This window comes from Drosophila kikkawai, chromosome 3R (genome assembly GCF_030179895.1).
Source record: "Drosophila kikkawai strain 14028-0561.14 chromosome 3R, DkikHiC1v2, whole genome shotgun sequence".
Lineage (NCBI taxonomy): Eukaryota > Metazoa > Arthropoda > Insecta > Diptera > Drosophilidae > Drosophila > Drosophila kikkawai.
This window is the reverse complement of record NC_091731.1, coordinates 18,579,648-18,604,657: the sequence shown is the minus strand read 5'-3', so window position 1 is coordinate 18,604,657 and position 25,010 is coordinate 18,579,648. Positions and strand designations below refer to the sequence as shown.

The window sequence follows — 25,010 nt, the reverse complement described above, 5'->3', positions numbered from 1 at the left end:
TCTTCCAGCGTAGCCAAACGGGCTAAGATGGCGGCCGAGGCCAAGTTCAGCTCAGTTCGCTGCGAGCCGAGCTCCGAGAGAGTTGCCTCCACCGATCCGCGGTTGGTTCCGATCTTTAGTCTTTCGGCGCCTGAATAACACACAGAAGAACTCCAAGCAGAAGCAGGGAGAATATATCGTATATAGAAAAAACAGCTAAAATATATACATTGCAAACGGGTGGCTAATTGAAATGTTTGCGGCATAACACGTCTAATATATAGTTACTTGTGCGGTGGAATATATATATTTCCTAATGGCCCCATCGGAGTGCATGCAAATGTTGTTATTTTTTCGACGCGCCTGACAAACGGATTGCGATTCTCGCCAATAGATACGAAAAAGTGGTTCCATAAGAAACGCCAAAAAAGCGAAAATAAGTGACGTGTGAGTGTGTGCCGAGTGTAGAGTGTTTAGTGTAGAGCGTGTGTGTCTATGTGGAATATGCGGACATCGGTGTAACAGCAGCAGCGGATCGACATTGTAACGTAAGTGTTGCAGATACAAAAGTATCTATCTGAGCCACGAATGAGTGTCACTGTCGTGTCCACCAACGGCTAATTAGAGTTTGGCCAACTGGTCTTTACTGTTAATTGTATTAAGGCAACCCCAGCGACCAGCGACCAGCACTTGCCACCTCAAAGATACCTCAAGAGTACTTGCACACATACACATGCAGAGTACAGTGAAAGAAAAATTTTAAAGAACAATTTTTGGCTTAAAACGTGGGGTTTCTTGATTGGTTAACTCATAAATGCTCTTTTTGTATAAAGATTTGTCTTCACTGTGGCCCAAATTTGAGGAAAACTTTATTTTCTTAGGGAGCAAACTATGTCAAAATGCAATTTTTTGTTTTTGTGTGATCCAATCCAGTTCCATAATATCAATTAAATTACAATTCATAATTATCTTATACATTCCACCACTATTTTCTGGTAAATCTCTCTTCAATTTCTGAAATTCTTTATTATTCTCCAATTATTTCCACCGTGTAAGGTACACACTGAAGGTGCAGAGTTAGAGTATCCACCACTTTTCCCTCCTGTATTCTTATGTTCTCTGTTCTGCTCGCGCGGTCGTCACCAGCTCAGGTCAAAGATCCCGCGAGCGGGTTTTGTCTAGCAAATGTATCTTAGCCTCCACCATTTCGTTTCCAGCACTTCCACTGCGAGTTCTGCGCCCTGCACAGAACAGAACAGAACAGAGCCAGAGCCAAAAGCAAAACCAGAACCCAAGTGGCAGCCAAAGCCACGGCCAAGAGCCCCACTCGGGCTTGCTTTGGCTTTGGCTTTGCCTCGTCTTCTCGTCTTGCCTTGTCTTCGTCGCAAGTGTGTATCTCACAGATACAAGTTCCAGTTTGTTTGTTTGTTTGTTTGGCCGGCTGGCTTCTTGGCTCTCCGGGGATCACTTTTTGTGCGCCCTGCCCGCAGATGCCAGCATCGTCGTGGTCTTAGTCTTGGTCTTGGTCTTGGCATTTCCTCCTAGATACGTAAAAAAAGTGCCATAAGCACTATCGCCATTATAGGCATCTTCTACATAAATTTCCTATACTGGCTCTTAAAGAATAACCACGCGGCTAAGCAACTTTCACATTCATTTTGCAATTTCGATGCAGCTGCCAATCTTGGCTCACAATCACTTTCAAAAGTTTCAGCGCGCGGAACTTGATTTCTCATCCGAAAATGAGCCGCGACCTGATGGCGTTCTCTTGGATCTTGAATCTCAAAGCTTTAGCACCATTCTCATGGCCTCAACTGCACATCATTGCCTTTGCCCCGGTGGTCATCCCTTTGAAATGCAGATGATTCCCAGCCTCCGTTTGGCTTCTATTTCGCAAATTACTCGCACCTAATTAGCCCGTCATGTCGACGGGGACCGTTAGAATGTCGTTTGAGCCATGGCCATGGCCATGCTCATTGAAAAACGTCCCCAAAACGATTTCTTCTGGTTCTTCTTCGCGCTGACTTGGTGTTTTGTTTTTCTTGATTTTCCCCCATTGTTGTTGCTGTCTGTCGTTGTGGCGTAAATTAGTTAACAGTATTATTATAGCTGCTAACGGGGCTAACTGATGATTTGTGGCTGCTGTTTGGGCCCAAAAAAAAAGGCTTAGAGGCCCGACCGCAGCGACAAGATCTCAGAGAGCGGTCGTAATTCAATTTCGACAATTTCAGTTCCAATCGAAAAGAAACACCAAAAGGGGAAAAAATCAAAAGACTTAAGACAGCAACGCGCGGACTCTAGAGTCTAGACAAAAGTCGAAGGCGCGGCAAAAAAAGGCTTAAGTTGAATTGATTGTCAGTTATGGCTTGTGGTGAGTTTGGAGCGAGCTTGGCACTCGCAGCGGATCGAAGCTATCTGGTCGCTGGTCTCTGGTCTTTGTCTCTGTCTTTGTCTTGGCCTAGGCGGGTTTTCGTTCGGTCTCCTAGGTGTGGCTGCATCTCGCTGGCCAAAACTTGTTCTTATTCTCTCGGCCATCCGATCTGAGTCTCCTGAGCAGCAGTCGCAGTCGCAGTCGCAGTCCCAGTCTCCCAATCATGCTCAATACCTTTTCAATTGAACTTAGTCGCTGGTTATTCCGAGACGGATGAATCACGCGATTTAATGATCACTGACGGAGGATGAAGTCAGCGGAATGCTACGGACCCTTGGCTAAGTGAAAACTCGCCGGGCAGGAAATTCAAATTCCAAATTCGAAATTCCCCAGAGTAAACTCTCCTCCTCCTCCTCCTCCTCCTCCTCCTGCTGGGGGCCATTAAAAGCTGCGACCATGAAAATTGTGGCCATTGATAGATACGGTACGGAGCCTCGGCAAGTTAATTTACTTTTTATTGTAATTAAATTAACACAGCAGCCGAGGCAGAAGCAGAACAGCTGCATAATTAGGCGGCGAAGAAAGTATCCGCCGCACACACTTCGTGACTTTTATGGTCGTAAAAAGAAGAACTTCACTTCATTTCACTTGAAGTTCACAGACGGAGGAGGAGGCTCAGTCTTGGGCCTGACATAGAATCAGAATAGACGGAGAACAAGACGGCGATGAGATGGCTGAGACCTCCGCTGACATGGATACTCAGCAGTGGCAGTCAGTCAACGTGAGCCGAATAAATTGGTCCTCAAATCCGTGTCACTTATTTAGCCCGGCTTGGCACTTGGAAAAATTTTTGTTTTGTGAGAAGATAAAGCAAAAAATTTGATGAAATTTGTTCCTAAAAAAAGGAAGTCAAAAAATTTTAAGTCTCGTAGAAATAATTTTAATAGACTTAGATTTTATTTACTCTTTGAATGGCCAAATATTGTTAGAATAAAAAAAGTAATTTAAATGTATTCCCAAAGAGACTTTACATATCCGCAAAAAATGAAAATTTTCTTACTAAGAATTCTACAATCTCTGATTTGTTTTTCCTCTTGAAATGAAAACAAATTTCTAAGGCAAAAATTAAATATTTTTTGAGTGTGCGAATGGCGCCTAAGACCCAGTTGGTCTCTTGGGTGTGTTCGGGAATTTGGCCAACTCCGTTTGTCTCGCGCATTTTTATTCATGCAACGACAACGCAGGGAAAAATTGCCTTTTTTTTTGCGTTTTCGTTTGGTTTGACATGGAATTTATGTCAATTAGCCGCCTGGCACACGTGTGTGTGCCGCGGAGGCGAATGGGGAGCGGCGGGAGTGGGTCGGGCATTCGCATGCAAATTTTACCCACAATTGTTGGCCACTTTCACAAGTCTGTTGCAATACAGGAAAGTGTTTTGTTTCGACTTTGGCTCAGTTTGTTTTGGTTTCTGCTCAGCGTTAATTGCCTGTAAAGATGCCCGAAACTGAGGCAAAGTTTCGTATTCCGTTTGGCCAATTAATAAAACTGACCTTGCCTGAGTTTTCCAACCACAAAAAGCGCTGAAAACCGAAAGCCGATCCGCTCGCTGAAAGCCCCGCAATGAGAGCACCGCCGTGGTGGCTAGGCGGTATATCCGCAGTGGATACGGGGTGGCTCCGGAGTGGGGGCTATGCAGCCATGACGAATATTCGGCGGCAGCATCGGCATGACATTAGCTTGGCTTTTTGGGGTCACAGTCGAACGAGAGCGACAAGAGTCAGCGGAATTCTTGTGCTCGCATTTCTGCCAGCTCGGCGGTTAACTCATTTCTGGTTGTGACTCTACCCCGACCCAGTCGTTGGCCAATTGAATTTGGCTATTTGTGGGCCAGATCCATTAGCGCAAATCGGGTCAGTTTGGGGCAGCTTAGAAATCCCATTAGTCAGTGTTTAATTAATCATTTTTTTCTACTCAATTCTCAGGCAGTATTTGTTGACAGTTTACGCGCTAGATACTGGTTAAAAATCACTTTAGTTTAGTAACTTATTTGTTGAAAATTGTTTTTTGTAATCAGTTACTTCTATTTCTCAATCAGTTACTCGGAATAAATAACCGCAAATACTTAGCGTGTGTCATTTGTTAAATATTTACTGTCGAATAAGTCAAGCTCACTTACATCGTAACAGTTTAAGACCAGTTTTTGCATCTTCACTGAGACAACATTTGGCATTTTTAAGCTGCATTAAGATTTAAGTGCAGATAAGGAAATGGGTATAAAGTTGATAATACATGGATTCAATATAGGCTATTAATTACTCTGGTTTTTAACTTATTCGTTATTCAGGAACACACTCCTCTGCAAATTCTTCTCAAAATCTCTTTACACTCCCCATTGTCCTATATTAAACTTATATTTGGTCTCCAACCTTTTTTCGCTGTGCATCTTTCATTCACCTGCTGGGCTCAGACCCATCTCTGCTCGTATTTCGCCGACGCAGCCCCACTCATAATCAATTTACGCAGCCGAAACTTTCACAAGTCGTAAAGCGAAGATTTCCTCGCTGCGTGCCCATCACTCTGGCTGACCGACTGTCTCCGATCTGCCATGGAGACCACTATATGCTGTGGGCATATGGAAATACCTCGGCGAAAAGCGTGAGCATCTATCGCACACAACGTGGCCAGCAATTTGCATACTCGGCAGCACACAAAAAAAAAAAAAACGTGCTAAAAATCAAACAAAAACTTGAACAAAATCTTCGAAACTCGAGTGTTCAATTAACACACACACACACAGAAAACGTCGTCTCGGATGCCTTTCCTCCCGGGGCAGAATCACCAACAAAAAATTTCATCTCGCCGGACCGGAGATCGCCGCTCGGAGACAAGTTCAACAAACCGCTCTGCGGCCGGAATGAAGCGAGGAATGCTGGCCACGGGCTGGCAATCGTTTAATTTGTTTATTATTAATTTGCATCTGGCAGTGGCATTAGTCAGCTCTGCAATATCGGCTCTCTCGGCTGTATTGCCGCCCCTTTCCTGGCCCCGCCCGATGCATTCTTGTGCCCCTCCTGGGAAGGGTATTCGGGATTTGGAGATGCGAATGTTTCTAAATTTATCCGCCGACGTGATCCAAGTGATGTTTCTGTCAAAAGCATTAGCGATTGAACATTTTGCGGTTTCGTTAAAAAAAATGTTGGGTATTTTTAATGACTCACTAAGACATTTAACACTAAACAACGCACAATATCAAGATTAAAAATCTGGTTTTATGTTTGCTTTAAGCTGAAAAAGGTTTGATTTAAATAATGATAATAATAACCTTCTTTCACGGAACTCTATTAATAACTGGAAAGTGAAGTTAATGATGATATTTTTTATAGCTTAAAATGAAAAGTTTATTTATTTAGGAAATGTGAATGTTATAAAAGGCAGTCATGGTTTAAATCTTGGTTTATAATTTGTAAATTTACGAGTTAAAATATACTATGTAAAAATTTCTGTAAAAACTGTTAAGATTTTTTCTTACAAAAGTCTTAGGGTCTTCGCTAACATTAAAAACAACATTATGGGTTATTGTATTTTAATATCATTTTTTCTCAGTTCAATAATATTTCTGAGGCCCAAAAGTGCATTCGGGCTTCATTGTGCATACAATTTCCTTTCTGTTATTAATTGCAAATTACAAAACTGCAACTGGCGACCCACTTTGAGGCATTCTCAGCGCCAGTCGCGAAATATTTTGCTGGTATTTATCATACGCCCCGTGAGCCGCGGCAGCAACAAATTATGCTACCAGAGTTTCACTTTCTCACTGGGCCAAGTGAGATTTTTTTTTGTCTCAGTTAGCCAGTTCGTCAGTCCGTCCGGCTGTCAGTGGCAATCAGAGGCCAGCTTTTGATATGGGAGACTGACCTACCTGTTGCCTGCTTGGGCCGGAGAACAAGTTTTGGGCAGCGTTGGATGGATGGATGGCAGTGAAATGAAAAGCTGGCGAAGCTAACCCAATTTAATGGGCTTTTGCGTGGGAATGGAAATGCCCGTATCGCTCGCTGAACCGCAGGTCAGCCCTGCCTCCAATCACACATATTGCGGCCATCTCAAGTACCGGGCCAAGACGAGTTCGGAGAGAGTAGCAAATCACTATGGCGGGAACCACTTGGGCGCGCTCCATTAAATCATAAAATGTGCGCACATGCCGGCGATCAGTGACCGAAAAACCGGAGTCGTGGTCGAAGCTCGTGTCTAACTGCAGTTGTGCATCAATGGTCATGTGTGTGTGCGCAGAAAACGGTTCTCGTCTTGTCAACCGATGGCTGCATCTCCGGCCTCTTGGCCAACGGGAATGCCGAGTGACAGCAACGGGACTCGCACTCAGACTTCAGAGTCACACTCGAACTCATACTTGTACGGGATCGCTGCATCTCTCAGCTGGCTGCCAATTGGCCTAATCGGACTGCTAAGCTATTGCCAATAACCGTTGGCCAATTACTTAGCGCTTTGTGATTTATTCACACCAGCAGGCCAAGTCGACGCCGTTGACAGGCAAATATCCGCTACCTTCGGTCTTGGTCCCCAGTCTCGGCCGGATCATGCAACGATCGGTTGACCCACTTTGGTTATGGCCAGCTAATCAAGACTATGATATAATTCTGGCCAGGCTGCAGCTGTAACTGTCTTTGTCCGCTTCCCCGGGCAGCAGCTGCAGCCAGTTTTTCATGTGGTCGGTATGCAGCCAGCTTGGCCACGATCTGATAAAGGCGGCTAAGGCTTGGCTTATGGATAGCGGCTAGAAGGCCACCCAAAATCTGCACAAAAACAATAGGAGCTGTAGGTATCCCAGTCGTGGGAAGTAAGCAATCATATTTGGCTTCAAGCCAAGTAAATATTAACACTAATCTAAATTTCATACCTTTTTTTGCTCTGTTTTTGTTAATTAAAATTATTTCATATTTAATCACGATTGTGATTCTAGCTCTTAACTTTATTAGTACATTCTTTCATATAGAAAAGAACATTGATATGTGACCTAGTGTACAAGTATTTAGCTAAATTCCAAAACGTGCTAAAGTACAAGTTTTCACTGTTGTTGGCGATAACCAGAACTTTATGGCCTCGTAAGCAAATTGAAGTTATACTGCCCCAAAGTTTAGTTATAATAGCAAAGTCCCACTTGAAATGGCCTGGTTAAGTGAAAGAAGATGTGCTCGTGTGCGATTTTAGCGACCAATTGATACAATTAGTGGTAATTTTGTATCTTATTCAATTTCCCAGACATACATCCATGATGAGCTAGTTTTAGACAGTTTAAAATACAACGGCGAGGCATTAGTTAAAAACTAAAAGTCATTTTAATCATATTTCACTTTTCTGTGCCACTCGCAATGTTTTTGCTTCACGCACTTGTGCGAACAATGGATAGATACAGATACGCGTACTCTGCGATACTTAGATATGGGCTTCGGCTTCGACGTCAGCGGCGCATCGTGATCGCATAAATCAATGCCGCTGTCTCGTGGTCGGAGCCGTATCATTGCCCCCAATACCACTCATTCACTACAACTGCCGTGGAGCACAACAAAGCGACGCTTTAGATGCCGCAGATCTCTTTCTTTTGCGGCCCCTAAGGTCTGCTTTTTAGTATGGGATGCACTCAAAGAAATTTCTTAATTTGTTATATTAGTGGTATCTGAAGTACTCCATTATTGATTGTAAGTATAAAAGTCTGTTTGAGCTTAAAATTCGCAAGTGAGCAGAGGGTTTCTTTTTAGACCATGTCAATTTAATTAAAAATTAAAATAATAATAGTATCTTTAGATTACCTCTTCTAAATTAACATATGGTAGATCAGAAATAAATGAAATATTTTATAAATTAAGAAGTTGTTATATCTGCATCTGGTCGCTTCGAGTATCTGTATCTGCAGCTGTGTGTAGGTAGCTCGGCCTGGGTGATGTGATGCGATGCCCTGTCTCAACTGTAGCAGGCTCTCGCGGGTATTAAAACCACCTTCCCTGACTTCCACTTTCACTCGGCGCCAAGTGCTCTGGCTAAAATAAAAAAGAAAAAAAAAAAGTGGCCCGGCAAAACGGTTACGGCAAGAAAAACAGAGGCATATAATTGTGGGGGAAAGAAATGATAATAGTAAACAAAAAACGCTGGCAGACAAACAAAATCGAGTAAAATGCGTTGAACTGAGGAGGAAAATCCGTTTATGCGATTATGCCACAAGCGATTTTAATTAAAGTGAATTTAGCACGCAATTAAAAGTGTTAGTACGCCGCCAGACACACATACATATAATAATAATCGGCAGTTTAAGCTGGGCGAAAGCACTCTCGGCGTGCCGTAATCCCAGCTTTCTTCTGGGCTCCGCCCCACCTCCCCACGTCCCATTCGCAATTTCAGCCTCACGAAAGTCGGAACGCCTGGCATCTTGCAATTGCAAAGGCAATATTGGAGCATGGACCACTCACTTTCGCCGTGGATCTTGGGCACTCGCTGGCACTCGTAGAACTCTTGACTACGTAATCCCAATGCCAAAACGGAAGTCCGCACGCCTGGCTGCTCCGCAATCCAAGTGCACAATCCGGCGACAGCGTCTGGGGCAGGTGCACTAGTTTGTTTGCCTTTCATTCGATTGCATAATGCCGCCGCAGCGGCACTAAAGCAAATAGTTAACACAGCAAACAACATTTTCTGACTTGTGGCTCATTTGCATGGGTTTTTCTCAGTTTTTGGTGGGTTTTTTCTATTTTTTTGGTCTATGGCAATTAAAAACCAAGGGGCCGTGTCGAAATCAGCTGCGCTTTGTTCTCCCGACCGGCAATTTGGATTTGCTTAACGCAAGACCCAAGAACTGGGCAATCTGAAAGACAACACCCGATTAGGTGTCATTGTCTTGGCGGGCTTAAGTGCACCTGCTCAGGTTAAGATGCCCAAAGAAGATATCAAGTTGGCAACATGACAAGAGAACCTATGGATTGGGTACTACTAGAAGTTTGCTTAAACTTATCATAAACCCTAACCTAATGTATGCTTATAACTGTTTTAATAAATTTTAAATAAATAATAAATAATAAGACTGAAAGCTTTAAGGTTACTTGAGAATTTAATAGAATATTTATTAGGTTATTGTTAGGGTGTCTCAAGTTCGCTTCGTACTCATATCCAACACAATTTCCGCTTTTGTCATAACAATGGCTGCGACTGCCACTGCGACTGTGACTCCAATTCCGATGCCAAACTCCGACTGAGACTGCGTGTTGATGTGTGGATCTGTGGATATATGTGGGCATTGTCATTAGGCTAATTCCCGCAAATTATGAGTAATAATAGCACAGCCATTCTCGCGGCATTCTTGACCCAGTTTGACTTGGAATTAGCTTAAGCTTTTGGCCCGAACTCTCTAACCTGCTGCTCCGACTTCGAATACTTGCAGACCATGGAGCTGAGCAACTTTTCCAACAGCAAGAAGATGTCACGCGAGGAGCGGCGCTACTCGGTGCCCCACGGACCCAATACCCCGCTGCCGCCGGCGGCTTCCGAAGACCTGCACGCCTGGTCCATCTACAGGTGAGTCGGACAACTCCCTTCCAACTGCAGACATGGGTGTGCGTCGTCATTGCCGCACCTGTCTATTGGACTTTTGACGGTTGATTTAACCGCAAAAAGCGGAAGTTCAGATGCCATAAAGAGCTAATTGAACTCGGACAAGCCCCCCAATCATGTCCAGCTGACCGCAACTGCAGCAGGCACCCTGATTACGCTCTCCATCCCCTCCATAAATGCCTCACTCTCCTCTTCACAGGCAAAACCTGAACTCTGACTTCACCGATTCGGCTCTGGGCTCGTCGGACAAATCACCGCTGCCATATGGAAACTTCCAGCTACGCGACACCACAGTGCAATCAATCTTAAATCATCCGCGCTACGGGCCCAAGTGAGTAATCCCGCAAATTATTTAAATAAGCAATTATTAAACATAATCAGGCGTTAACAATGCTAAAACATGATATCAGCTTTTAGGTATTACATCTTCTCCACAAACAGAGCTAGAAGTCGCGTTAAGATTTATGTTGAACGTATTTTTAAAAGGGAGATTTTTCATAAGTTATTTTTTGAGAGAGCTCTTCTTCAGCTAGTTATAATATGAATTTCTTCCGAAACGTGTTTGATAAATATTTATCTTAATTAATATTTAACTTAATAATTACCTTTCGATCTCGTCAGTGAAAATTTTGCTAGTATCTTCATATTTTCAGGCACCTCATCACAAATATTTTTTGGCTATGCTAATTCTCTATATTTTCTTCTCAGATCTCCCCTGGGCTCCAATATGTACACCTACTTGAAGTTTGGACTGCCACGAGTCTTTCCGCCCAACGCCGGATCGCAGCGTTCCCACCGACCTGGTCCGGGTCCGGGTCCCGGTTCAGGGCCAGGTCACGGCGGCGGTTCCAGTGCTCTGGGCGGAGTGCGTGGCCGTGTGAATCGTGCCTTCCGGGACAGCTCGGGAGCTCCGGCCGGCGCCGGCAGCAGCGGCTATGACAGCAGTGACAACGAGACGACCCGAAGCCGGGTGCCGCCCAATCTCCGGAAGTATCGCAGCGAGTCCGACTTCCGTGCCATCGGAGGAATGCCGCACTCGCGCCCAGAATCACGGGCCCAGATAGGCGGAGGAGGACAGGGCGGCGTGCCGGCGGCTGCTCTGCGCCAGGCCAACAGTCGGGCCAGCATAGCGGTGGGCCAGCACCACCACCACCAGATGCAGCAACACCAGCAGCAGTACATGGGCAACGGGAAGCACTACGGGCACAGGTCGCACAGCGAGGCGGATCTGCTGGGCGCCGGTCTGGGCCATGATGGCGGGGGCCTGGGCTACGACTACCACGAGGCCAGGCTGTATGGCAGCTCTAGGCAGTATGGAAACGGAAATGCAAACGGACTCAGCCACGGCCGGAAGCAGTCGGGCATGGGCCTAATTTACCCGAACATCCAGGTGCATTGTCTGGATGTTAATCCCTGCCTGCGCGGAGTGTCCATGCAGGCCAAGGCCGGCGACCTGTTCGCCATTATGGCCACCTCCCAAAGGGAGGGCAGTGCCCTGGCGGAGTGTCTGGCCGGTTTGAGTGAGCGGCTGGGCGGCGAGATCCTTATCAATGGGCAGCAAGTGAACCGCCGCGGTCTTCGAGAGCTGTGTAGCTATGTCCCGGCTCTGGAGGTCTCCTCCCTGGACCCGCGTATGAGTGTCCAATGCACCCTGAACTTCCATGCCGCACTGCGGGGCCCCCTGGATCGCAGCGATCTGGAGGAGCGCATGGATGTGCTAATTGAGGATCTGGGCCTGAACACGGTGCGTGCCTCCAATGTGTCCACGCTGACGCACTCGGAGAAGCAGCGCCTGAGCGTGGCCTGCCAGCTGCTGGCCCAGTCCTCGTTGCTGATCCTGGACCAGGTCACCAGCAACATGGATATCTTCGACACCTTCTTCTTGGTGGAATACCTGCGGCAGTGGTGCAGCGGTGGTCGCATAGTGATCATGACGCTGCAGCCACCCACCTTCGAGATCCTGTCCATGTGCTCCGGGGTACTATTGCTCTCCGGCGGCAGGACCGTCTTCTCCGGCAGTCGTGCAGATCTGCCGCGACACATGGGCGAACTAGGCTATCCGTGTCCGCCCTTCAAGAACCCAGCGGATTATTACTGTGAGTAAACATGGGTATTTTTTCTATCGTAACATTTACTTTATAACTATAATCTTCCACCAGTGGACCTGGTCACCCTGGATGACCTGTCGGCCGCAGCCATGCTGGAGTCCTCGGCCCGCATCGAATCACTGGCGAACGCCTGGGATCAGATCAATTCGGAGCCACCGCTCGCCGCCCCGCCCGCCTCACTGCCCAACTTCACGCTGAAGGCCGGCTTTTTTGGGCAGATCAGTGCACTGATCAAGCGGTTCGCCGGCTACAAGCAGCCGGGATCACTGCTCACCTGGATCAGCAAGCTGATCGCCGCCGCCGTGCTTTCGCTATGCATTGGCTGCATCTTCTGGGACGTGCCCGCCTCCGATCCGCAGCTGACCTATCACGATCGACTGGGCTATCACCACTGCGTTATGGTGCTGGTCTATTGGCCGTTGGTCATGCTCACCATCCGGGACACGCAGGAGGATCGCCGGCATGCGGAGCGGGATATCCGCTTGGGGCTTTACACCCGTAGCCTCTACATCATAGTGCAGGTGAGAGGTTTTATGAATTATGCGTGGGATGTAAAATACTTAATAAACACTTTGTTTCGGCAGAGTCTCCTTGGCCTGTTTCCCAGCCTGTGCATTTGGCTTGCATATCTGCTGCCGGCCCACAGCATGGCAGGACTCTACACCTACTCCAACAGCAGCGACACTGGCATCTACCTATATATGGGTAAGAGATCTTTGTTGTAGTTACCTCAACAATTTCAATATTTATTCGCTTTTCCAGGCTACATGCTGCTCTACTTGACGCTCATCCAGACGCTGGCCCTGTTCTGCGCCCACCTGCTGCCCTGCAAGGTCTCGGCCAGCATTGTCAACGGGCTGATTAGCCTGGCATTGGCCGCGGTGGGCGGGTATCTGGTGCATCCGCAAAACCTGGCCAAATTCTGGTCCTGGCTACAGTTCGTATCGCCGGAACGCTGGCTGCTGCCTGTCCTGGTCCAGGATGAGTACAGTGCCGAGACCCTGTCCAACTCCGCCGGACTGCAGCTGTGCCGCAACAAGCAGGTGGGTCTCAGCCTAAGTTTTTGTTAAAATTAATTAATTCAAATTGATTAACTTGCAGGTTCAGCACCAGGAGATTATTGTGCAGCAGCCCTGCCCGCCGCCCAACGGCACCCAAGTGCTAGTCGACTTCGAGCTGCTGCCCCAGCAGCATGTGCTGGATCCAACGCCCAGCTACGACCAGACCACATCGATGGCCCTGGTCCTGGCCTCGGTGCTCGTCTTCTTTGTCACCTTCATTGTCTTTTTGTGCAATTGCCGTGGTGCCTGTCGCAAGCAGCGCAGTCGGTAGGCTGAATTCCGGGCGACTTGCAGCTGGCCAGGATCTGGAACTTGAATGACCGATGGCCCAGCCTCTCGAACTGTACATTCAATAGAAACTAATTATTGAAATAAATAGTGTTTAGTCGAAGGAAGCGTTCGTTTAACTAACTAAAGGCAAGTGTTTTTAATTTTTATTCAGCTTGGAATGAAGAGTTGGGGCAGTTGCGTTTGGGTTTTCGTTTTACAAACTTTGTATATCTAAAGGATTTGAGCTGTCTGGGTCTTATGTTCCTAAAAAATGTATCAAAAGTATATTATATAATATATAAATGTCTGTTAGTTTCCATTTTGTTGAAAAAGCAAGCTGGGAAGGATACTGGAGGCAGCTGCTAATGATGGAACAAGCGCAGGTTGGTGTGGGCCATAATAATGCCGTGCTCATCGCAGGCAGCAATGACACCAGCGTCATTGGTGGAACCGGCGGGACTGCCGATGTAGGAGACACCGCTCTGCGAATGCAAGTCAGGTCAAAACAATGGATACAGAAAATACAATAAGACAAATTACTTACCAGACTTGCGCGATCGATGTTGTCCCGGAAGGGGAAAAAGGCATCAGATCCCAGGGCCACACCGCTGAGCTCCTTGAGCCACTGCACCTTCTGTTCGCTGGTCAACTGCGCCGGCGCCTTGTCGAACCTATCAGACATTCATATTTGTAAAAACGTCTATAATATTTTCTATAACCCGTCTACTTACATCCCCTCAAACTGTGAGAGCGGCATATCCTTGCCCACGGTTCCATTCACATAGTTGTCAATCGCATTGGAGATCTCTGCCCGCTTGACGCCCGCCTTAAACTTCATGCCGGCCACACTCGGATGCTGACGCAGCCACCAGTTGTCCGCCTTCTCGCCCGCCAGGCGAGTGCAGTGAATCCTTGACTGCTGGCCAGCACCGATGCCGATCACCTGGCCATCGCGGGCATAGCACACGGAGTTGCTCTGTGTGTACTTCAAGGCAATGGTGGCCACGATCAGATCACGCACAGCTGCCTCGGGCAGGGGTCCCTTCTTGCTCACCACATTCGCGAAGAGCGAGGGGCCAATGACGGCGTCGTTGCGCTTTTGCTCCAGCGTCAAGCCAAAAATGGTCTTGCGCTCCACGGCAGAAGGTTCATAGTTGGGGTCCATCTGGAAGGAAAGTGGAGAAGTTAGCTAAGAGTGTCATTAAATTAAAGATAAGCCTTACCTGCAAAATGCAGTATCCGCCGTTCTTCTTCTTTTTCAGAATCTCCAGAGCCTCAGGCTCGTAGCCAGCGGCTATGATTCCATCGGAAACCTCTCGTGAGATAATCCTGGCTGTGACCACATCGCACACATCGGAGAGAGCAACAAAGTCGCCAAAGGAGCTCATGCGATCGGCTCCACGGGCACGGGCATAGGCCGTGGCCAAGGGAGTAAGCTGCTCGTACAGATCGTCCACCATGCAGAGCTTGGCCTGGGCGGGATTGAGGGGAACGCCTACAGCAGCTCCTGCCGGAGACACATGCTTAAAGCTAGTGGCCGCCGGCAGCTGTAAGGCCTGCTTCAGCTCCCGGACTAACTGCCAGCCATTCAAGGCGTCGCACAGGTTGATGAATCCGGGCGAGGCGTTGAGCACCTGGAGCGGCAGCTTGGCCAGTTGCGTGTACAACTGGGCGGGCTTCTGGTGCGGATTCATGCCGTAGCGCAACGGCAGCTGGGACACACCCGATCCATACTGCTTCCTGAAGTAGTCCGAGATGGCGTCGTCGTAGCTTGCCGTGTGGGTAAAGGCCTTGAGGGCCAGGGCCTGCCGGGTCTCCACTGTGGTATCTCCCGAAGCCTTCAGCTCGGTCAGCACACGGTCGTAGTCAATGGCCTCACAGACAACCGTGACTCGCTGGTGATTCTTGGCCGCCGCGCGGAGCAGAGTCACTCCACCGATATCGATGTTCTCCACAGCATCGGCCAGCGTCACATCAGTTTTGGCAACGGTGCTGGCGAAAGGATACAGATTGCACACGACCAGCTGGACAAGATCGAAGCCCTGCTTGCGCATATCAGCCAGATCGCTGTCGGTGGTTCGCGAAAGAATACCAGCGTGCACGGCCGGATGCAGCGTTTTCACGCGTCCACCCAGCATCTCTGGAGCTCCCGTAATTTCAGAGACATCCCTAACCTTGAGGCCAGCGCCGCGCAGGACGGTAGCCGTGCCGCCGCTAGCCACCAAGTCGAAGCCTAGGGCCACCAGACTCTTGCCCAAATCGAGCAGTCCCGTCTTGTCCGACACGCTTAGGAGAGCTGTAGAAGTAACAATAAATCAGAGATTAGAATAAAACGGCTTGAATAATCCTAGCTGTCTTACCAATCTTCTTGGAACTCATAATGATTGTCTAGATCTTCTGGTTTCCACGTCCAATACGCTGGGCGACTGAAATGCAAATGAAAGACGAGACGAGTGTCAGTGGGCTGGATGCTTGGGGAGCAGTGCACAAACATGTTTTCGCGTTTTCGCTTTTTCTGGCTAGGCAACGACCTCCCCTGCGGTCTACGGTCCCCATTAGCGAGGTGTAGGGTTATCGGATACTCCTCGAATCGCTTGCATCAGCAGCCGATCGCTGGTGGGACTCAAAACAACAACAAATGACTCAAATTTACGTAGGTTCGTTTATTTTTCCAAGCAGACTCCTCTGGTTTACAACACCTTATCAGTTTCAGTGTCTTGGCTTAGCCTCCTCCTCACCCGTTTCCCCTTGGCTTTGCCTCTGACTTAATTGCTCCCGCTTGCGCTGCCCATCTTTCCTACGTTTGTGCTTGTTGGATTTGAGGTGCAAGCTCCATTGATACTCTCCCACGAAGTGCCGCTCACAGATGGCACAAAAGTTACTGGTTTCCTCATCTAGGTTTGCTCCGGGATGCTCCCTCTTGGCCATGGGCTCAATCTCACAGATGTCTCCGTTTTGATAACTCTCTATAATGGACTCGGCTCGCTGATACACAGTCTGGGACCAGGCAGAGACATCACTGGTGTCCAGCTCGTAGAGATCCGGCACTTGGCGATCTCGGCTAGCCAGAAAGCGATTGTTGATCCACTTTAGCTGCTTTTTCGAGTAGCGACGAGTGACCAGCTTCAGCTCATCGCAGCAGCTGCGTAGGAGGTGCAACCCCTCAGGCAGACTATCCTCCTCCTTCAGTTCTTCTGGACGCGGAAGTTTATAGTTGTGCGTCCTCAGATACTGTTCAATCTTATCGTCCTGCTGCTGGTTGTATTTCATGAGGTAGGGCACAAACTCCTTGTAGCCAATGGTCTGCAGAACACCCGAGGTATAGGCCTGGACCGTGATCCCCTGGTGGGTGTTGTGAAAGAGCCGCAGCTCCTTTATTAGTCCCTGCTCCAGCATTCCGTCAACGCGGGCATCTAAGCGGGCATTTAGCACCTCCTGATTGCAGCGAAGCCATAGGAGAACGGTGTGGGGATAGCGCAGGGGCCCGCCCAAGCGATTACCGCCGGGCTGCCCACGCTGCTCTGCCAGCTTTTCGGTCAGCGTCTGCCCCGTACCCTGATAGACTTCGATGGCTCGCAGGATCTTGCGCCGGTTGTTGGGGTGAATGCGGTTGGCACTGCCGGCGTCGATCTTTGCCAGGTGTTTGTGCAACTCCACGGTGGACATGGCACCTAACTCGCCTTCTTTAAGCTCTGCCAGGGGACTACCTGGCGACTGCTTCTCTTGAGCGTCCACAAGCACGTCCCACAGCAATGACTCTATGTAGTAATTGGTTCCGCCCACCACAATGGGGGGCTTGGCCTGGGCTAACAAGCGTTCAATGATAGGCAGGGCGGCATTGCGAAAATGGGTGACTGTGAAGGGTTCCGCCGGAGTGGTCACGTCCAGCAGGTGATGCCGCGCCCGAGCCTGCTCCTCCCTTGTGGCCTTGGCGGTGGCGATGTCAAGGTGGGTGTAAACCTGCATGGAATCCGCGCTAATTATCTCGCCGCCAAAGCGCTCAGCCAGCTCCAGGGAGAGCTTCGTTTTGCCAGTGCCCGTGGAGCCGAGGATCACAATCAGTGGCACTTTACGCATCATCCTTGGGTTAATTGAAGCCAATTTAAACTAATCAAGGTAAACAAAACCTGCACGTTTTGGAACGCGTGTATTCCTCAGGGAACCAAAACCACCTGTTGCCGCCTCCGATAGCTTTTGTTTATGTAATTGTTAAACGCACTGGCTCCCAATGGGTTAATTTCCTGTTAATTATTTTCACTAAAATAGCTTAAATAGCTTACTTTTAAGCTATTAGCTTAATTGTTTAAACTTACAAATTACGATATAGTCGATAAATCAATCGGGTACACAGTGTTGCCAGACAGCGGCTCTAGGAAAATCGAACATTATCGATTATTTGAATTGACCGCGAAAATTTAAATTAATTTTTGGACTTCATGGACCCGGGTAGTAAATAATAGTGCACCGAATTTGTATTTGTTTCACACTTTATTTTATATTATCAAACGTAAAACAATATTTTTGGTACCGTAGAAAAATAAAACAACAACACAGATATTTTTAAATTGAAAATTCGTAGGGGCTTGAGTTTTATTTTTGTAAAAAATATGTCGAAAATTTTATATGAAAATAAGATAACATATTATTTGTATTTCATTAATTTTGTTTAAAAAATAAATGTCATATTAAACTATGTTTATAGAATAATATATTTGAAATAATAACTATTTTATTAATGAAAAAAATAATTTAAAAAATAACAAATAAATTGCAGTAATTTATGTTTGAAAAATTTTTAAGATAAATTTTTTACATTCAAAAAAAGCTTAAAAATTTTTTATGTGTATTTTGGCTACGCGATGTATCGCTTAATGATTCTACAAAAATTTCGCACATCTCTAGGCTGCAATGCGATCTCTGAAAACGCCGCTTCAGTGTGACCGAAGCACGACGCCAACCCAATCCCGCACGGGCACTTTATATCGTATATCATTCGTGCATTCTTTTGATTTACCTGCAGTTTCGTGGCCCGAATAATGAAAACAATTAGATCAATCATTTCGATTTCGCATTGAGCACCTGCACACTCCCCAAAACGAGTCGCCGCTGAGAACCTTAAGTGCTCAGCGACTTGCCTGTCGCTCCGTCCGGACTTTCACTTTTACATTTCGCACAAAAAAGAACAACAACACAGCGCAGCAACAAAAGACGAAGAGCAAAGAGCCGAGGCAGCATGAGTGTGGAAAATACCAGAGCGGACAGCAGGCCACAGAGTGCAGTGAGAATCGGTTAGAAGCAGGGAACCATTCGGAGCGGAATCCCAGCCAGAATCATCACATCGCGCACGGTAAAGGCGAAGCAAAATAACAACAAACCAACGGCCAGCGTGTGAGCGTGTACGGTGCCTCTGCGGGTGTGTGTGTGCCTGCTCCAGCGAGAGTGTGTGCGTGAGTACGTTTCAGCTGTCCAAGAAGAGGCCGAAATTTTGTGTGTGTACGTGGTCCGAGGCCTCTGAATTGGGTCAGCGAAAATCCCATTATGGAGGGCAGGACCCAAGTGAACCAACAGCAGCAGCAGCAGCAGAGGAGTCGCCTGCCCTCGTCGCCCAGTCCTCCGCTCAGCGTAAACCTCAGTGGCGGCCCCAATGCGAATAGCAACAACACCTTGATGGGCCTGGAGCAGGAGCAGCCACAATCTCAGATGGGCAGGAACAACAACAATGGGGGAGGAGGCCACCATCGCAGCCACAGCATCACAAATGCGGCGGCTACGTCTTTTGTGAATCTCCTGGACGGCTTCACGGCCCGTGTGTCGACGGCGGTGAGTGTGGCTGGCGGAACGAGCTCCAACATGCTGATGGACCGCAGCATCCAGAGCGCCGGCAGCACGCCTGGCTCCACGCACTCAATAGCCAGCCTTACCAGCATGGGATCGCTGGGTACGACAGCCAATGCACTGTACTCCTCCATAGGCAGTGCCCTCAACTCGATCACCTCACCCATTACAGCAGCTGCCGCAGCGGCCACGGCCACAACCACAGAAGTGGTGGCAGCCGCCGCCTCGGTGATCACCAACCATCTCAGTTCGCCCACGAGTGGAACACCGCCACACGGCCTGGACGGGGACGAGGGTGACGACGACTGCGACGATTGCGAGGAGGACGAGGACGATGATGGTGTGGACAATGATGGACACATTGCGGCTCCAACGCCCAACAAAAGCTGGGCGGAAAACAAGCAGGTGGTGCAGGAGATGCGAAAGAAGATGTGCAACCTGTCCTCGATGGTGCCCACCAACGTGCAGTTCCGCCACCTGTCCGACGGCCGTGCGCGGTGCTACTTCCTGGGCACTCCGCCCCAGAGTTGGGAGACAACGCTGCTCTTTGCGGACATTAATCTGCTCCAGACGGAGGAACAACAGCTAGTGGTGCAGCGCTTGGAGGGCGAGTCTGGTGCTGGGAGTCCAACTCTAAGTGCTGGATCCCCAACCAGCAGCAGCAGTCAGCATGGAGCCTTCCACTTCGGGACGCTGGTCAAACCTCGGTAAGTGGAGACTTCTTGACCATCTTCGCAGGGAACTAATAGATCAATTCTGTTTGATTCCAGCCTATCGTGGAGTCCCTTGCTGCAGCAGCCTATTCAAAGCAGTGGGGGAAGCGGTGGCAGTGGCTCCGCCAGTCCCTATGCCCGCGAGTTTCAGTTGCTGCAAGAGCGCAAGCGCCTCTCCACCTGGGGCATCACCTGCTACGAATTGCACAAGCCCTCGGGCAAGCTGGTCTTTGCCTGCTTCAACGACCTCTACCAGTGTCTGGACACGGGCTATAATGTGAGTTAAGACCCAGCGGGATGGCCTCGTTTCATTGACATTATGTTCTGTCTTTCACCCACAACAGTCTGGCCTGCTGTTTCCCACACAACTGCGCACCTGTCCACAGTGGACAGCGCTGGATCCGCAGATTTGCCCGCAGAACTCCGACATGATAGCCTACATCAGTGACTGTGACCTGTTTGTCACCCACACGTTGAGCGGGCACGAGAAGCGGCTCACCTACACCAGCAGCGGCCGGCACTCTTATGCAGACGACGCTCTAAGCGCCGGCGTGCCCTCGTATGTGATGCAGGAGGAGTTCAGCCGGTATCAGGGCTTCTGGTGGCAACCGCACTCCGACGACGGCATCTATCGTATCGTGTACGAGGAGGTGGACGAAACTGAGGTATCACTGTACACGTTCCCCTCGTCGACGGCCGTGCATGGTCGGGTGGATGAGTACCGTTTCCCGCGCACCGGAAGCCCCAATGCCAAGTCCAAGCTCAAGCTCGTCCAGTTTGTTTTGAACGAAGCGCTGCAGATTAGCGAGATTGCCATCAAGGACCTTCCCTACTCGCTGCTGGCAGTCTTTCCCTGGCTGGAGTACATAGTGCGTGTCGGCTGGACACCGGATGCCAACTAGTGAGTATATGGGAAGAAATTGTATCCTTTATATTTTAAGAACTATCGAATAATGGTTTAATTGTTGTGTTATTGGTATTTAATTGAATAAGCTAACTTTAGCCGTTTCACCACAACAAGTTTTTGAAAAAATGGCCCATTTTGCACCGAATTAACCATAACCATAACCGCTAATCGAAATGATATATTGTTTTGTATTAATAATGATTATTAGCATACATTAATTTTAATGCCTTGTTCCCTTTATTTCTAGTGTCTGGGTGCAGGGCTTGGACAGGAAGCAGCAGCGACTGGATGTAATCCTTATACCGCTGGACAACTTCTGCGAGTCGTACAGCAGTCAGGTGTCGACGCCAACAGACTCCATAGGCGATCATAGCTGGCGCAGTCTCTACAGCCGCACGATCACGCCCCTGCAAGTGATCTATACGGAGCAATCCGAGAGCTGGATAAACGTGCACGATATGCTTCACTTCTTGGAGCTGGACGATACGAGTGTCACCTTCCTTTGGGCCTCTGAGGAGACGGGTTTCCGGCATCTCTATCTGGTCACCGCCAGCCTGTTGCTGAACCATGCGAACGGTCAATCGGAGGCGGGATCGGCCTCAGCTCAGCCTAGCTTCGTTGAGCAGTCGGCACTGCAGCCGCGCATCCTCAACAAGGTCGCACTGACCAGCGGCGAATGGGAGGTGCTGGCCAGAAGCCTCTGGGTGGATAAAGCCAACCAGCTGGTATACTTTGTGGGACTGCGCGACACTCCGCTGGAGAAGCACCTCTATGTGGTCAGCCTGCAGCGGCCAGAGCACATCCGTCTGCTCACGGAGCCTGGATACTCTTATCTTGTAGAGTTCGATGATGTGGGTAACCTTGCAAGTTTGGATTTTACAAATTGTAATATTCCCTTCCTGTGTGCTTCCAGCAATGCCAGCTCATGCTGCTAGTGTACTGCAACATCCAGCGGCTGCCCAGTTGCAAGGTGATGCGCGTGAACCAGACATGTCAGAACGGCGGAGTCAACGGCATCCAGATTTCGTTGGTGGGTTACCTGCATGAGGGCGGTAAGCCCGAGCCGCAGTACTGCCCGCAGATCTTCCGACCCCAGCTACCGTCTGGCGATATCGTATACGCCATGGTCTTCAAGCCGCACAATTTCCAGCTGGGAGTCAAGTACCCCACGGTGCTCAATGTCTACGGAGGACCGGAGGTGCAGACCGTTAACAATACATTCAAGGTGGGTATAAAAAGCAGTGATTGGACTTTGATTAGAAAGTAACCTTTGGTTTTAATTCACCCTCACAGGGCAAGCATCAACTACGCATGCATATGCTGGCCGCTCAGGGCTACTGCGTTATCTGCATAGACTCGCGCGGATCACGCCATCGTGGCAAGAGATTCGAGAGCCACATTCGCGGACGGATGGGTCAGGTGGAGCTGACCGATCAAGTGGACGCTCTGCGCATTTTGGCCGACCAGCTGGGCTACATCGACATGGATCGTGTGGCCATACATGGCTGGTCTTACGGTAAGTTTCACAGCTGTAAATGAAAGAGGTTGTTTTCTTAGAGTTAGCTTTTTGATTTAAAAAACAATACTCGATATTTAAAGCATTCAAAGCCCTTTAATACCTTTCTATGTGCTGTTGTACCTATGACAAAGGATTGCCTTGCAGGGTTTTATAATTTTAGTCAGGAGTTTGCAGGGCAATGAACAGAACAGCATTCTAAATTGAAATTAATACATTTCTGACTTAGTTATGGGTTTTTAAAACATTCATTTGTCAAAAAAAAAGAAATGGTATTCGAAATTTTCGTTAAACTGTCAACAATTTTGATATCTTAAATTAAAATAATTAGTAAGTAGATTTCTTAGACTTAAAAAAAAACATATAAAAAGGTTATTGAATTGAATTAACGATTTTAATTTTAACAATGTACATTAAAATTAAGAAAAAAAGAATATTGTTTAATAAAAAATTCAGTTTACATTATTGTTAACCTAGCATAGAATAGCTTTCCTAACTAAAATAATGACTTTTTGGCCGAGTTTTGATCGATTTTTGATTGGATGCCATGAGCCATGATTCATGGGTATACAAATTTCGTAGTTTCCTTTCTTTTTTATATAATTTTTGTTATAAAAACATATCAAATATACTCTTAAAAAGTGAGTTTTATATAAAGCCATTTTACATTTATTTTAAAGAAGTCAAAAGCTGCTGCTTTTATACAGTCAGAGCCAGCTAAACATTATGATTAGCTGATATTAACCTTAAAGTCTTAATTAAATGTAAAAACACAGCCTTCTAGTCGAATTCATTTATGTACGCTCTCAAAGGTTGCCCGTTCGCACAATGTATAAATAATGCAAGTGTATTCAATGTTTGTAATTTATTCAAACAGGTGGCTACCTAAGTCTAATGGGCTTAGTCCAGTATCCAAAGATCTTCAAGGTGGCCATTGCCGGGGCGCCCGTCACCAACTGGGAGTATTACGACACGGGCTACACGGAGCGCTACATGGATCTGCCCCAGCACAATGAGGCCGGCTACTCGGCCGGTTCGGTGCTCAAATACATCAACTCATTTCCCGAAGAGTAAGTTCTCAATAAACTAGGCTTCGTTTATTCTGATTTCACAAACTATTTCTCTTTCAGGGACAACCGTCTGCTGCTCATCCACGGCCTGATCGACGAGAACGTGCACTTCTACCACACTTCCCGCCTGATCAGCGCCCTGAACAAGGCCAACAAGCCGTACGATCTACATGTGTTCCCCGAGGAGAGACACTCGCTGCGTAATCTGGAATCGAATAAAAATTACGAAACGAAGCTTCTGTCCTTTTTGCAAAACTTATGAGATTCGTAAATGTAAACACGAGAATGCTGGCTGGGGCCCCGACCCTTTGACATAGATTCAAAATTCATTGTCCTTTGTTTTTATTTGCCCTTTTGTTGTTCGCGAACTTGTTTTTATTAGATAAAGAGAGAGAAAGAAAGAGAGAGAGAGCAAAATAAGTTATTGTATTTTTAGCATACTTAATTTATAGAAATATGTATACAATTGTAAGTATAGAAGAATAACGAATGTATGTGAACGACGACGATTTTCCATCTCCCCTGCCCCTTGTAGACTTCAGACCAAGCTGCTTACTGTAATTATTTATAAATTTTAAAAATTTTTGCAACGCATACTGCTATTATTCTTGTATTTTGTTTGTAAATTTCTCCTACTCCTAACTATAAGTTGTCTCTAGTACATGTGTGCGTCTGAACGGTTGTGTGACTGACTGCGTGAGCGTTTCCCCCAAACCTTCAACTTGTCATGCCCATGAAGCAAGCCATAATTATGCAGTTAGCTTTACGCATGCCTATGAAAATACATATATCTCTTCGATCAACCATTAGCAAGACATTGTGTGACTACTTGAATATGTTTGTTTAGAAAGCAAAAAGAAACATTGAATAAATTTAATATTAAATATGCCTATATATAATCATTAGTTTTACAGCAAACTGATACATACATGAAAGCGTATATATTATATATTTTGTTTAACAATTAAATAAACAGTTGTGTGTAAGCTCTGTGCGTTTTGATTTTTACTTTCTCACCTGATGAAGCTTAAAGGTTAAGCCGTTTTTGAGATGCGTTGGGGATAAGTTTGAAAAACATTGTTTTGAAAGAAACTCTACAGCAGAGCATTCCTTCTAAGCGCTATAACTTTCTTACTACATCGAATAATAGTAATATCCTTTTTATCACGTATTCTACATTAATTATAAATACTTACGGGGAATAATAAGGTTTTGATTTTTTGACCTTCTCCCTTGGGGAATCGTTGAATACGTGTTTAGAAATGGAAGACTAATAAAACCGGTAATAACCCAAAATTAATTAATAATCTTTTTACATTCCCACTAAAGGAAACGTTGAATATGTGTTTTGAAATGAAAGATCAAAAATAACCCAACATTAACAATCTTATTTTAAGTTTTCAAGTTATTAAAGGAAATTTGCTTTATAGTCTTGGGCTAATATTTGTTTTATTATAAATCAAACAGAAAAATCAACGCTGGCTATTTAATGTATTTAATTAAGAACAATCCGAATGCTGGCCTTTCGTAATTTGTCAAAATCGAACCTGCCCCCTATCGTATTCAGTA

The 25,010-nt window shown here is 47.1% G+C and overlaps 4 protein-coding genes and 1 long non-coding RNA gene across 7 annotated transcripts; 2 read left to right on the top strand and 3 right to left on the bottom strand.

Moving 5' to 3' along the window:
* The first annotated feature begins 67 nt into the window (after positions 1-67).
* LOC108075583 (uncharacterized) lies at positions 68-13,521 on the top strand. Its single transcript, XM_017168101.3, has 8 exons — positions 68-527; positions 9,792-9,925; positions 10,161-10,292; positions 10,670-12,057; positions 12,121-12,590; positions 12,654-12,774; positions 12,832-13,112; positions 13,171-13,521. Exons 2-8 carry the CDS (start codon positions 9,795-9,797, stop codon positions 13,399-13,401), a joined length of 2,754 nt encoding a protein of 917 aa, XP_017023590.1. The 5' UTR covers positions 68-527; positions 9,792-9,794; the 3' UTR covers positions 13,402-13,521.
* A 7-nt stretch (positions 13,522-13,528) lies between these two features.
* On the bottom strand, positions 13,529-15,905 carry LOC108075584 (bifunctional purine biosynthesis protein ATIC). Its single transcript, XM_017168102.3, has 5 exons — positions 15,761-15,905; positions 14,624-15,696; positions 14,132-14,565; positions 13,945-14,071; positions 13,529-13,882 (listed from the first exon to the last, which is right to left on the bottom strand). Exons 1-5 carry the CDS (start codon positions 15,777-15,779, stop codon positions 13,763-13,765), a joined length of 1,773 nt encoding a protein of 590 aa, XP_017023591.1. The 5' UTR covers positions 15,780-15,905; the 3' UTR covers positions 13,529-13,762.
* A 138-nt stretch (positions 15,906-16,043) lies between these two features.
* Positions 16,044-17,566, bottom strand: LOC108075585 (tRNA dimethylallyltransferase). Its single transcript, XM_017168103.2, has one exon. It carries the CDS (start codon positions 17,478-17,480, stop codon positions 16,110-16,112), a length of 1,371 nt encoding a protein of 456 aa, XP_017023592.1. The 5' UTR covers positions 17,481-17,566; the 3' UTR covers positions 16,044-16,109.
* Positions 17,567-18,377: 811 nt separating this feature from the next.
* LOC108075613 (dipeptidyl peptidase 9) lies at positions 18,378-24,427 on the top strand. 2 transcript variants are annotated; one of them, XM_070286847.1, is made up of 9 exons: positions 18,378-19,338; positions 19,408-19,942; positions 20,006-20,225; positions 20,293-20,849; positions 21,103-21,706; positions 21,769-22,080; positions 22,149-22,371; positions 23,249-23,441; positions 23,502-24,427. In XM_070286847.1, exons 1-9 carry the CDS (start codon positions 18,939-18,941, stop codon positions 23,701-23,703), a joined length of 3,246 nt encoding a protein of 1,081 aa, XP_070142948.1. In that variant the 5' UTR covers positions 18,378-18,938; the 3' UTR covers positions 23,704-24,427. The 2 variants fall into 2 exon arrangements, with proteins under 2 accessions (XP_070142948.1, XP_017023635.1); XM_017168146.3 differs by having other exon boundaries at positions 18,379-19,942.
* Positions 22,262-24,909, bottom strand: LOC138928802 (uncharacterized). 2 transcript variants are annotated; one of them, XR_011445184.1, is made up of 3 exons: positions 24,638-24,909; positions 24,459-24,575; positions 22,262-22,384 (listed from the first exon to the last, which is right to left on the bottom strand). It is a non-coding gene; the product is annotated as an uncharacterized lncRNA (long non-coding RNA). The 2 variants fall into 2 exon arrangements; XR_011445183.1 differs by lacking the exon at positions 22,262-22,384 and adding an exon at positions 23,893-23,996 and having other exon boundaries at positions 24,638-24,908.
* Between the last annotated feature and the right edge of the window lie 101 nt (positions 24,910-25,010).